General features: G+C 46.0%; 1 protein-coding gene and 3 non-coding genes across 4 annotated transcripts; all 4 read right to left on the bottom strand.

The window, feature by feature from the left end:
- Positions 1-324: 324 nt before the first annotated feature.
- Positions 325-12,169, bottom strand: Ncl (nucleolin). The gene is made up of 14 exons (XM_070014965.1): positions 11,995-12,169; positions 10,878-10,994; positions 8,982-9,465; positions 7,171-7,368; positions 6,464-6,550; positions 6,129-6,270; positions 5,606-5,730; positions 4,829-4,952; positions 3,519-3,652; positions 2,533-2,656; positions 2,216-2,349; positions 1,409-1,535; positions 849-1,066; positions 325-745 (listed from the first exon to the last, which is right to left on the bottom strand). The coding sequence occupies exons 1-14, from the start codon at positions 12,010-12,012 to the stop codon at positions 663-665; spliced, it is 2,115 nt and encodes a 704-aa protein (XP_069871066.1). The 5' UTR covers positions 12,013-12,169; the 3' UTR covers positions 325-662.
- On the bottom strand, positions 1,209-1,346 carry LOC138835062 (small nucleolar RNA SNORA75). The gene has a single exon (XR_011374411.1). It is a non-coding gene; the product is annotated as a small nucleolar RNA SNORA75 (small nucleolar RNA).
- Positions 2,010-2,089, bottom strand: LOC138835114 (small nucleolar RNA SNORD20). Its single transcript, XR_011374443.1, has one exon. It is a non-coding gene; the product is annotated as a small nucleolar RNA SNORD20 (small nucleolar RNA).
- On the bottom strand, positions 6,347-6,417 carry LOC138835104 (small nucleolar RNA SNORD82). Its single transcript, XR_011374440.1, has one exon. It is a non-coding gene; the product is annotated as a small nucleolar RNA SNORD82 (small nucleolar RNA).
- Positions 12,170-13,064: the final 895 nt, after the last annotated feature.

The following is a 13,064-nucleotide window of genomic DNA, read 5'->3' as shown; positions in this document are numbered from 1 at the left end:
CAATATGCAGTACAAAGGCCCATCAGTGTTAGGTTAACCTAACAGCTTTGACCCATTCACATGAATTCTATTTGCTGGTTCCAGAACAGGCACTCTCCATATGCTTCTAACAGATCTGAGCCTTGGTCTGTTACAAATAAGCACAGCAGTCTTCCACAAACCTTCCATGTGAGCGAGCACACAGGACCGTGGTGTTCTCTCTCACACACTTGTGCCTGGGACGTGAGAGCGGCAAGTCTGGCCTTGCCGCATTCCTCAAGAAGTGTATGTCTGCCACCAGAGTTTAGGACTTTTAATTTGTCCTAAAGTCACTGAAGCAAAAAATCATGATAAAACATTCTTTCTTTTACAACCCCAACACAAAAAAAAACTATTTGTAGGAAAAAAATGGTTTTGTACATGGGATGAAACAATATAAATTCAAAACTTACAGATAAGGGTTAGCTCTATCACTCATCTCTTTAAAAAGTTTATATGAATATCCAGTCAAAACCAACAGGGTATCTCTCTTGAAATGTAATCTCTATGGATTCCAAGTAGACCACAGGCTGCACACTGTCTTGGAATGTCCTCAGAAGGCTCTGTCATTAAACAGGTAACAGAGTAAAAACCTCAGAGTCCTTTCTTTCAAATGGAAGAGGGAAACACAGGAACAGAAGGAACTACTCAAACTTCGTCTTCTTTCCTTGTGGTTTGAAGTCTCCACCTCCTCCTCCTCCCCTGCCTCCTCGGAAGCCTCCCCGGCCTGCAGGAAGAACATGAGGACACGGTGTCAGGTTATCAGACTTGCCCTTCCCCAGTACTGTGACTCAGAGCCTGTGCCATGTGGGTTCCACGATCTGTCTTACCTCCAAAACCGCCCCGGCCGCCCCGGCCAAATCCGCCTCGGCCTCCTCTGCCTCGCCCTCCAAAGCCTCCTCTGCCTCCACCTCGACCCCCGAAGCCACTTTCACCCTTGGGCTTGGCCCAGTCCAAAGTAACTTTGTTTCCATCAATTTCACAATCTTCCATGGCGTCCATGACCTCCTTGGCGGCTTCTTCACTGTAGAAGTCTACAAAACCAAACCTACAGCAAAGGAAATAGCCCATTTTGAAGCAAGTACATTTATGCTGAGCAAACAACAAATCACAAAAAAGCAGCTTTGTTTGGCTGAATAAACATCTGCTTTCTATGGAAAAGTATTAACAGATTCAAGAATTTCATTCTTAAATGTCTCACAGAACAGCCCAATATACCCTCAGTAAAGCCAGAAGGTAACAGAATGTCAGTTCTGTGAACTGTCTCTTCTTCTCGTGCGAATCCATAAACTGTCACCAGCTGACAGAAAGGAGCTCAATGAGAAGACCCTCCAGAGCCAAGCTCACCACACACGCACAGCTTCCCAAGAGCACATCTCCCATGCCTCACCCCTTGGAGGACCCCGTTTCCCGGTCAGTTACTATTCTTGCACGAATAGAACCCTCAAATGATTCCTTTAAGGTCTCTTCAGTGGTTTCCTCAGACAGACCTTTGACAAACAGAGTTTTGGATGCATCTGTGAAGGGAAAATACATCTGTATTGGAAATCAAAATTCATGACATTTGGTATAATATCTATTCATCTTTGAGCAGGAAAGGTAATTGACAGGGCGCCACTGGCTCATGCCTGTAGTAATCCTAGTTATTCAGGAGGCTGAGATCTGAGGATCGCTGTTCAAAGCCAGCCTGGGCAGAAAACCCCATTAAGACTCTCATCTCCAATAAAGCACTAGAAAACCCAAAGGGCACTGTCACTCAAGTGGTAGAGCGCTCACCTTGAGGTGAAGAGCACAGGGACAGCGCCCCAGGCAGCATTCAAGCCCCATGACCGACCAAAAAAAAAAAGGTAGTTTTGTATCTACCAGCCTCCTGCAGTGCCACAAGGACCCCAGCATTAAGAGTATCTATACACGACTCATGATGTTGCAGTCCTGCAATCCTGCTCAGACCAGGTACCACAGTGGAACTTTGTTACATTGAGTTGACATAGCTGGATCAGAACTTGACTATCTAGAGGAATTTTCTAGAAATTTCATCATTATCTCTCAGAGAAATCAGTCATCATATCCAGCTGTCATTGACTCAATAGCAACAGGGGAAAAGACATTCCTAGATTTGCAGGATATATAATCATGGCATGAATAAACCAGCATCAAGGAAGATTCCCAAAACCCACATCTTGTCAAATGAACTTACGTCCTCTGGCATTAGGTGATCCCCTGGGTCCTTGCAACTCCAGCCTGATAGCTCTGCCCTCAATTTCCCTTTTATTGCATGAGTTTAAAGCTTCTTTAGCATCTTCAAATGAAGCAAACTCTATGAATGCATACCTGAAGACAAACAGTCACAACATTTAGGGACTCTGATGCCAGCAGGAACGCCCGTCACTCAAGCAGATTCTGAACAGAATCTTGTTTCATATATCTAAAGCATTCTAGATTTTCTAGACTTTAAGATTCTTACTTTTTTTTATATAGCCCATACTAGGTTAATGGTTTAAAAAATCACTTTACCCTTTAGGTTTGCCATTTGGGTTCTGAGGCACTTTGATAAAAGTTGCCTTCTCAAATACTTCTTGAAGAGTTTCTTCTGTTGCACTGTAGGAGAGGTTGCTTAAAACCAGAGTTTTTGATTCACCTGAAAAATTAAAAAAAAATTACATTTGACACCTTGCTGGTGCACAGCCATATTCATATTAAGAATTCAGCATGTGCCAGGTACTGGTGGCTCATACCTAATAAGGATTGCCTTCAAAGCCAGCCTGGCAGCATAATCTGAAGACTTATCTCCAATTAGCCACTACAAAAACTAGAAGTGGAGCTGTGATTCAAAGTGGTAGAGCACTAGCCTTGAGTTTTTGAAAAGCTCAGGGACAGTGCCCAACCTGTGAATTCAAGCCCCATGACTGGCAGAAAACAACCAACTCATTTGGGTACTGGTAGCTTATGTACCTGTAATCCTAGGCTACTCAGGAGGCTGTGATCTGAATATCGGGTTCAATGCCAGCTGAGGCAATTAAGTCCATGAGACCTCTCTCCAATTAACCACCTGGAACTCAAAGTGAAGCTGTGGCTCAAAGTTGGACAGCATTAGCCTTGAGGACAAAAGCTCAGAGATAGTGGCAATCTCAGATCTCAGTCTCCTGAGTAGGATTATAGCAGCCACTGGTGCCCAGCAACCGCATCGTGTCTAATGAGCCCCAACTCTAAAGTACTTGCATTTCCTTTTGTGCCTGTATCAGGGCTTGAAAGCAGGGTGGGTTTCATTGTCTTACTTAGCTTCCTTGCAGCAGGTGACCAATCATTCCTCCAGTCTGATACTTTCCTGACTAACTGGAGAGTATGTCTTTCTGCCTAAATCCTAGTAGGTAGTTTTATAGGTATGAGCCACTGGCCACCCAGCCAAGTACAAGTAATTTATGGTCTAGAGGTAAAAATGGCCCACATTCTCAATTTGTAACAAACCTACAAATTCACACCCGTTTAAATGCTATTCTCACCTTTGAATTCTTGCCTCTGTCCTTTTTCTCCAGTATAATGCAGGGCAATGTTTCGTCCATCGACTTCTGCCCCCTGCTTTTCTTCAAAGGCTTTCTCTGCATCAGCTTCTGTCTTAAATTCAATATAGGCAATCCTGCAAGAAGAATGAGACATTGAACACTCTCAACATGGAAAAGTGAAGACTTTTCTTCCCTCTGAGCATGTTCATACTTTATAACAGGATCAGATTCTAGGAAATACACTGTTAAGGCAACTGTCACAGTGTACCATACTGATCTGTGTAGAATTGGTAAATCATCGAAATAACTATACACAACTGCACTCAATTTACACAGCATTTACAAATAAAATTTTTTTTTAAGAGCTTATTTTTTTCTTGGTCTGTCATGGGGCTTGATTGAACTCTGGGCCTGGGCACTGTCCCTGAGCTCCTCAGCTCAGGGCTAGCGTTCTACCACTTGAGCCAATGTACCACTCCTGGTTTTCTGAGGGGTTTACTAGAGATAATAGTCGCAGACTTTCCTGCCTGGACTGGCTTTGAACTGTGATCCCCATCTCTCAGCCTCGCATCCTAAGCAGTTAGGGATTAGAGGCACGAGCCATAGGGCCCGGCTCCCAGGCTGGCTTTGAACCAGGATCCTCAGATCTCAGCCTCCTGAGTAGCTAGGATCACAGGCATGAGATACCATACCTGGCAAGTTTATCTCTTAAAATCATTTTGCATTTCTTGTAGACATGAAATGTCAAAGTTACAGAAAAAACTTAACTTTGTAAAAGAAGGAAGAACAGCTGAGCCCCGGTAGCTCAAGCCTGTAATCCTAGCTATTCAGGAGGCTGTTGTCCGAGGATCATGGTTCAAAGCCAGCCTGGGCAGGAAAGGCTGTGAGACTCTTATCGCCAATAAACCACTAGAAACCCCAAAGTGGTGCTGTGGCTCAAGCGGTAGAGCACTCACCTTGAGCTGAAGAGTGCAGGGACAGTGCCCACGACCAACCCCCCCCCCAAAAAGGGAAGAACTGGCATGTTGGCATATCTCAATTCCAGCACTCAGGAGGCTGAGGCAAGAATTCCAAGCCAGTCTGGACAAAACAGTTAAATGTTCTAGTGATAAATATCAGTTTCTCTTATATCGAAAAACAAACTACAACTTTGGTGGGGGGAGTATGGGAAGGGGAAAAGGGGAAACAAAGAGGAGGCAACAATGCCTGGTAAGAAATGTACTCGTTATCTTGCTCATGTAATTGTAACTCCTCTGTACGGTATTCTCACAATAAAAAAAAAATCAGTTTCTCAACAATCAAAAACATACCCTTTACTTTTCCCATCATGGCTGACTACTCTGATTTCCATGGCATTTTCAAACACTTCTTTCAAATCATCCTGAGTAACGTTGAAGGAGAGATTTTTGGCCAAAAGTGTTCTTGCTGCACGAACTACAGAAGGAAAAAACAAAACCACAAGACATAGTTCCACTGAACTGATAACCTATGACAGAGCCCTATATAACAGTAAAGACAAGCAGTCTCCCATGCTGATGTCTGCAGAATGCCATGACCTACTGCAGGTATGTCTATTGTAGTGACAATTTTTACACAGCAATTTTCCATGAACACATAAAGGATATAAACCTTAACACCCTAATAACATTTAATTGAAGAAAAGCCTTTGTATACTCCAGTACAATAGATACTGCCAAACAGCACTGAGATGATGCTGTGTGGAGAACACAACACCTGGCCTCGTGGCGAGCTGCAGTTACATTGCTTTATCAAGACACCATATAATACAATTTAATTACCTTTAGTGTCTGTGTAAGATATACATGAAATAGTTAAATTGACTCCATCCTAAGCCTCATTGTGCATATGAAAATAATCCAGCCTGAAATCTGAAGCACTGCTCAGTCAAACAACCCAGTGGAAATGCACAACTTGTGCTTTTTTAAATTAAGACTGTACTTTTGTTTGCCTAACTTGGGAACTTTCCTCACGTTAGAAGGAACAAGTCCAGAGAAAAGGGTAAAGGCATTTCCCCCAAAAAGCTAGTTCCATGGCCTCTCTGGTACATCACAGCAGAAGATTCTTACCTTTCTTACTGTCTCTTCCTTTGGGTTTCTCTAGTTTAATTTCATTGCCAAAGACTTTTAAGCCAGTGAGTTCCAATGCTTTTTCTAGGTCTTCAGCAGATTCAAAATCCACATAACCAAATTTCCTTTAAGGTAAAAACAGAAAAGTGAAAGACATTCACCAACACTAATGCAATGGATTAGAAAACGGATCGAGTGACAAAAGCTCCCAATAGCAGCAGCTAAGAAACTGCAAATTTCATATACAGAATGTGAACAGAAATTCACGATAAACATACACATGTAACAATGGAGCACAGCAACCACTCATGAGAAAACAAGATAGAAACTACTCATATATCTAATATTTTTCAGATCATGAACACCAAATTTCCAAAACTGCTACTTTTTATATTTTAGTTCACAGAAATTTGAAACCTCTAATAATCTAATGATGGCAGAACTCATTTGCATATTCACATTTAAGGCATTCAGATGAACAGGAAAAAGCACCAGGTGATTTCTGCGTCCCCGTGTAACTCACCTGTTTGTACCAGTTCTGACATCCACAACAGTGAGATCATTTTTAGCAAAAAGTTCACTGATGGCAGCTTTTAGGTCTGGAACAGATTTGTTTGGATTCAGGTTTCCAATAAACAGATTAAAAGGTGTGGTTGGTTCCGAGCCTGTATTAAAAAAATGAGCTGTTGTTACTGTATTTTAACCCTGGTAACTCTTAGAACAATAAAATTCCCACTGACAGCACATCAGCATAATGCAATGTAACATCAGGTTTCAGTATTAAGTCCCTTTTGTCACTCATCATTTGTGCTCTACTTCAGCTCTTCCTGTAATCCCCCTTCTGTGATGATTACCTACCTTCCACTTTCTGTTTCTTGGCTTCAGGAACTTCCTTCTGTTTGCTCATTTCCTTCTTTCTTTTGCCAGGTGCTTCTTTAACAGGCTCTGTGCAATGAAAAATCTGTCACTCATGAGCAGCCAGACACTCCTCCCTCTTTAACTCAGAGAAGGGCAAGGTGTCTCATACATGTAGTCTTAGCTACTCTGGGAGACTGAAGAATTAGTTTGAGGCTAACCAAGTTAAAAAAAAATAGAGATTCTTCTTCAAACATTCACAATAACTTGGGAATAGTGGTGAGCCTAGTCTCATCCCAGAAATAGGTCCACGAAATCCTGCAGGGAGATGATGGCTCATGCCTATAATCCTAGCTACTCAGGAGTCTGAGATCTGAGGATTGTGGTTCAAAGCCAGCCCGAGCAGGAAAGTCCATGAGACTCATCTCCAATAAACCACCAGAAAATGGGAAGTGGCGCTGTGGCTCAAGCGGCAGTGTGCTAGCCTTGAGCTGAAGAGCTGAGGGATAGCACCCAAGCCCAGAGTTCAAGCACCACAACCGACCAAAAAAAAAAAAAAAAAGTGAGATCCTAACCCAAAAAATAATGAAAAGCCAAGAGGGCTATAAGGGTCTGGCATCAAATGGTGCAACATTAGACTATGAATTGACAAGGCCAAATGCCCTGTATCAAAAATAACACAGGTCAAAGTAAATTAGAACTGATACTACCTTCTTCCTCTTCTTCCTCATCCTCATCTTCCTCTTCCTCTTCATCGTCGTCTTCCTCTTCATCGTCGTCATCATCATCATCTTCATCCTCTTCTTCATCTTCCTCTTTAGCCACACTCTTGGCTTTTACAGGAGCAGCTTTTGCAGGTGCTTTCTTTCCTTTAGCTGGTACAGTATCCATAGCTTCTTCCTCAGAATCTGAAAAGACACCAAGTCAGAAGATCTATAGACAGGGACTGGGAAGGTGGCTCAGTGGTAGAGCGCTAGCCTTAAGCTAAAGAGCTGAGGGACGGACAGTGCCCAGGCCCAGAGTTCAGGCCCCACGACCGGATTTTTTAAAAAAAATCTATAGACAAACCTGAAGAAAAGGCAACACTGAACTCTTACCATGCTATTTACTACATGTGGTAATAACTTAAGCAGAGGCCCATACCTGTAATCCTACTACTCAGAAGGCTGAAACAGACAAGAAACCCAAGATCAGTCCTTTTCCACACTGAGTAAACACATTTAACAGTGACACTCAGAAGACATGTTGAAAATGAAGGGCTGGGAAGGTGGCTCAGTGCTAGAGTGCTTGCCTTGCATGCATGAGGTTTGATTCCTCAGCACCAGCTTAAGCAAAAAAGCCAGAAGTGGTGATGTGGCCTAAGTGGTACAGCACTAGCCTTGAGCTGGAGGACAGTGCCCAGGCCCAGAGTTCAGGCTCCACAACCAGTTTCCCCCCCAAAAAAAGAAAATGAACTGTACAACTTGTATATGGGGACCAGAGGGAAAACAGTGAAGGAAGGGTAACACTGTTCCACCAAAGAAACTGGACTCTTTTCCTAACTTATATAACACTCCTGCAGCTTTATAATAACAATTTGCTTTAGTCCTTTCTAAGCACTGCTGGACAGTGATATACCTTGCCATCCCAGTTATGTGAAGAGTCAGTGATTGGTGGATGACAGGTCCATATCAGCCAAAGAGCAAAGTCTAAGATTCCATCCCTCTCAATACAAGTTGGATATGTTTGACACACCTGTCAACCCAGTTTAAAATAGGTGCATGCCAATATAGTCATGTGCCTAGGCACAAAGCAAGACCCTATCTCAAAATAACCAAGTCACAAAAAGGCCAGCATATGGCCCTGTATTAAAACCCGATTGCCAAATAAAAGGATGCTTTGCTTGCCACTGGGTCTCCCTTATGTACATAGTTATATTCTGCTTTGCTTAGAATAAAAGCTGAGAAAATATTGTAAAGGATTATAATCTTAACACAGGTGACTGATGACACGTCCAACTGTTACCTCAAAATCTCCATTGAAATTACCCTTCATGAGCTGGACGCAGGTGGCTCAGGCCTGTAATCCTAGCTTCTCAGGTGACTGAGAAGGCAGGAAACTCCATGAGACTCATCTCCAATTAACCACCAAATATTTTATTATTTTTTCAAACCCTTTCGAGGGCTGACTTTCAATAGATCGCAGCGAGGGAGCTGCTCTGCTACGTAGAAACCCCGACCCAGAAGCAGGTGGTCTACGAATGGTTAACCACCAAATATCTAAAAGTGGAGCTGTAGCTCACATGCTAGAGCGCTAGATTTGAGCCCCCACCCCCAAAAAAGCTCAGAGACATGGTGCTCAGGTCTTCGAGCCCCAGGACCTGAGGGGGGAAAAAGATATAGTCCTATATGGAAGCAGAGGTGTGGCTTATGTGATAGAATGCCAGGGGAATGAAATCTGACAGCAAGATAAAGCCCTGAGTTAAAGCCTCAGTACTAAATTCCCTAGAAACAGAAGCCCAAGAACTTCCAAGAGAACTCACCATCATCTTCCTCCTCCTCTTCATCCTCCTCCTCTTCATCCTCCTCATCCTCTGAGGCAGCAGCAGCAGCTGCTGTTTTCATCACTACGGGCTCAACTTCATCCTCTTCTTCATCATCCTCCTCTTCCTCATCACTGTCGTCCTCTTCCTCATCATCCTCCTCTTCCTCATCATCTTCCTCCTCCTCTTCACTGTCTTCCTTTTTGGCGTTTTTACCATTTTTTGCTCCCTTGGCAGGAGTGACAGCACCCTTTTTACCAGGAGTTGCTACCACTACTTTCCCTTGTGTGGCTCCCTTCTTGCCAGACACTGCAACTGCTTTCGCTGGTGTAGCGGTCTTCTTGGCTGGGGTGGCTGCCGCCTTTTTGCCTGGAGTAACAGCTACTTTCTTGGCAGGTGTGGCCACTGCAGCCTTTTTTGTTTGGGCAACAACCTTCTTTGCTGGAGGTGTAGCCTTCTTGCCTTTCTTCTGCGGAATGACAACCTTGAGGATAAATATAAAATACAAGTATTTTTGGTATCTTCAAGTGTGCTTGCCTAGCATACATGAAGCCCTGAGTTGAAGCCCCAGGACTGGCCGACCAAAAAGAAAAAAAGAGCATGATCCTTTAAGACCATGTGTGTCAAGACACCAGGTAGGTGTCAAAATACATTGCACCTATGGATGGGGGGGGAAACACTAAAATCTACAATCTGTGTATGTCCTTGATGTCTCTGGAAAAAACCCTTTTTAAAAATCCTTCTGAGCCATACCTCTGAATTCCACTACCTCATACCTTTAAACCTCAGCCTAACATATGAAAATAATGTCAATAGTACATGTTACTTCAAAGACTACAAATCCAGACTATTCAATACCTTGCAAATTAGAACTTTCTTAGTGAGATTCATAACTGAGATCCAGTTATGCTGGAGGTCTCCCTAAAAATTAATTCAAGGAAAAAAAAGCACTGGTTGCTCACACCTGTAATCCTAGCTACTCAGGAGACTGAGATCTAAAGATTGGGGTTCAAAGTCAGCTAGAGAGGGAATTCCATGAGTCTCTTATCCTCAATTACCAGCAAAATGCCAGCAGTGGAGCTGTAGCTCATGTGACAGAGCACCAGCTCAAGTATACCAAAAAGTGTGGAGATGTGGCTTAGGTGATACAGTGCTTTCCTAGAAGTATAAACACTGGGCATATGTCAGTACTGCTCAAAGAACAAATTCTTAAGGGTTAAAAATCAATGAGTGAGCTGATTTAGCCTACAGTGTTCTAGCAAGTAGGAAGCAAAGCTCAAACCAAGTACTGCGAAATAATTAAAACAAACAGGCTGAAAAATCTTTTGCAAAATTATTAACCTAATAAACACTATCACTTACCTAATATACTAAGTCCTGCTCAATGCTTATTTTGGCCATTCATGGTGGCACACTCCTGTAGTTCTAACATTCAGAAGGTTGAAGCAGAAGTTCTAGTTTAGTGTGAGCTATAGAGCAAGACCATGTCTCAAAAAACAAAACCAAATAAAGCTTCTTGTCAACCCACAAGATACTGTTTGATCAGTGTTACTAAGATTGTATTTAAAGGTAGCTCAGTACAGTACTTGCCTAATATGTACAAGGCCCTGGGTTAATCCTCACCACCTGAAAACTTAATGACATGTGAAAACTGGCATGGTGTAATCAGTGACTAGAAAGTATCACACCAACCTTCATGGCACATAAAAGGAGAAACTGCTCCCAGATCTTATGTCTCCCATATACCAAACCAAATGGTGTCAATATGTCAAATGTCACTCAACTTTTTCAGTAAGTCTAATGCCAGAACAATTTTTTGGTAATAGTTTGCAGAAAAGACCACCTGTTTTCACCAATTGATTTCTAATAATTCTGCATTAAGTGGAATAAAATTACCTCTTCTCCACTGCTTTCATCTTCTTCATCTTCTGACATTTCTTCATCTTCACTATCTTCTTCTACCTCCTTCGGGGGAGGAGCCATTTTCTTGGGGTCACCTTGATTTTTACCGGCCTGGAAATGGACATGTAGAACATCACACCTCCACTCACCATTTCAGGCCATCCACATTTTGTGCTATCATCATCTCCATAGTAAAATGCAAATCGCCTCTTTTAGAATCCACCTTCCGCGGCTAAGTAACATTATAAATTACAACTCCTGTGGCCAGCGCACATATTCCTGTCAAGATTCTGCAAAACAAACCCACCACCAGCTTTGCTTTATTGGCACCTTGAAGAGACGATGCCTCTTCTCTTTACCTTGGCTAAGGACACTGGCTTTAGTAATCAACTAGTTGCGGTGCTTCAGCTCGTTCTGTACTCTTGCCGGGACTACCTTCGTGGCAACTTTTAAAAAAAATACACACGGCTCCTTCCATAGACTAGAATCGTCTCAAACTTTTTCCTCCGGCAGGCGAACCGCCCCGCCTCCCGAGAGCCGCGCAGGGGCCACGTGGGGTTACCAGGTAAGCCACCATGTGCCCGCAGCGCAGCACTGCCAGGCCCGCCACGTGCAGGCCCTTCCCGCCGAGCTGGAGCGCTGGCGGAGGCCGCGCAGCCGCCCTCGGGGCCCGCCTCACTCTTCCCCTGCCCACACAACCGGCCTCTCGGCGACTTGCGACCCGCGCGGCGCGGCCCACGTGGCTGACCGCGCGCGCGACCACGTGCGCCAGGAGGCGGCGCCCGGCTCACGCCGGTCGCAGGAGTTTGGCCTCATCACCGCGCCCCGAGGCCCGGCGCCCGCTTCCCCGCGCTCCGCTCGGAAACCGTCTCCGTTCGCCTTCACTAAACACCCGGCCCGCCACCCCCCGCACAAGCCTCGGCCCTTCACCTCGCCTTCAAGTAAACCAAAAGCCGCGAGACCTCCCGCTAGTCGCGCGAGACTTCCTGCAGCATGGCGCCCTCGGAACGCGCCCGGGACTGCGCGCAGGCCCTCCTCCCCGCGGCACCGCGCGCGCGCCTTCCTCAGAGAGTAGGCCTCGACGTTCGTGCTCGCGCTCAAGGCCTCTTACCTTTGCAAGCTTCACCATGATGGCGGGTTACGACCGCGGAGGGTGTGGGGACGAGTAGTGCAGATGAGGCAAGAGGGATCCGAGAGACGTTGATGGCCGCCACGGATAATGGAGATGCCGGAGCGGGAACGACTGACTGCCAGCTACCGCTCGCGTCTGAGGCGAAAGACTGAGCCTGCCCAGTAATCGCCTCTGGAAAGGCGACGACGGCGCCCTCGTGACTCCTCCTCGACCAATCAAAGCTCGCGTCTGTTCCTTGAGCCAATCGCAAGCCTCTAACCCGCGACCGAGCGGGGCGGGCTGGGGCGGCGGGGAGGGGGAGGAGCCTGGCGGCGGCGCCCTGGGGGCGGGACTAGCTTTGTGCGAAGCCGGCGCTGACTGGCTCGTGGACGCGCCGGTCTCGGAGCGTTCCTGCGCTGCGTGTTCTCCTGGCGCCTGCGCCGTGGGGCGGTCGAGTTTGGCGCCGGCTGGGTGCAGTGCGCGGGGGCGTCGGGGCGGCGCGATCTATCTCCAGTCCCCGACTGCCGCATGGTGGTGTAGACCCAATAGCCTTGGAGTTTCCCGGACGCTCTACGGCGGCCTCCTGGAGGCCCTCGGAGTGCGGGAAAGGGAGACCGCAGTGTGCACGTTGGCCCTTGCGGAGGCCCTGCGGGTGTGTCGGGGGCGAGGAGCCCACCCCACCCCCCACCCCGCCGCGGGTGACTCCTCTCGGGCCGCGTGCCCGAAGCTCTCCCCTGAAAGCCATGAATAAAGGCAGGCGATCACCCTTGTGAGCAGTGCACCGCAAACCCGTTGAGCTCAGGTGGCCTCACGGAGTAGGTATTTTTCCTGGCGGGTCGCAGGCTTGGCGGGGTAACTTGGCGGTGCCAGGGTGATCGCGTGATGGGGAGAAGTACTTGGCGGTCTGGCCGCTCACAAGTTTCCTCCTAGGTGCGTGGGACTCACAAGTCCGTTAAGAAGCGGTGGCTCCAAAACCTTTAGATCAAGGGAGTCAAAGGAAGCCAGGGGCCGGTGGCTCCCACCTGTAATCCTAGCTACTCCAGAGGCAGAGATCTGGGGATCTTGGTTCA

The sequence above is a fragment of the Dipodomys merriami genome, unplaced genomic scaffold (assembly GCF_024711535.1).
Source record: "Dipodomys merriami isolate MVZ:Mamm:240054 unplaced genomic scaffold, mDipMer1.0.p SCAF_1, whole genome shotgun sequence".
NCBI lineage: Eukaryota > Metazoa > Chordata > Mammalia > Rodentia > Heteromyidae > Dipodomys > Dipodomys merriami.
The sequence above is the reverse complement of the archived record's forward strand: the minus strand, read 5'-3'. Positions and strand labels throughout refer to the sequence as shown.

Bases quoted from the DNA above. Each gene is read 5' to 3' on its own strand.
- Ncl (XM_070014965.1), bottom strand. The intron at 9,466-10,877 runs GTAATTTTATTC...TTTATCCTCAAG, and splicing joins ATGAAAGCAGTGGAGAAGAG to GTTGTCATTCCGCAGAAGAA. The intron at 4,953-5,605 runs GTAAGAATCTTC...TTCCTTCTGTAG, and splicing joins AGGAAGAGACAGTAAGAAAG to TTCGTGCAGCAAGAACACTT.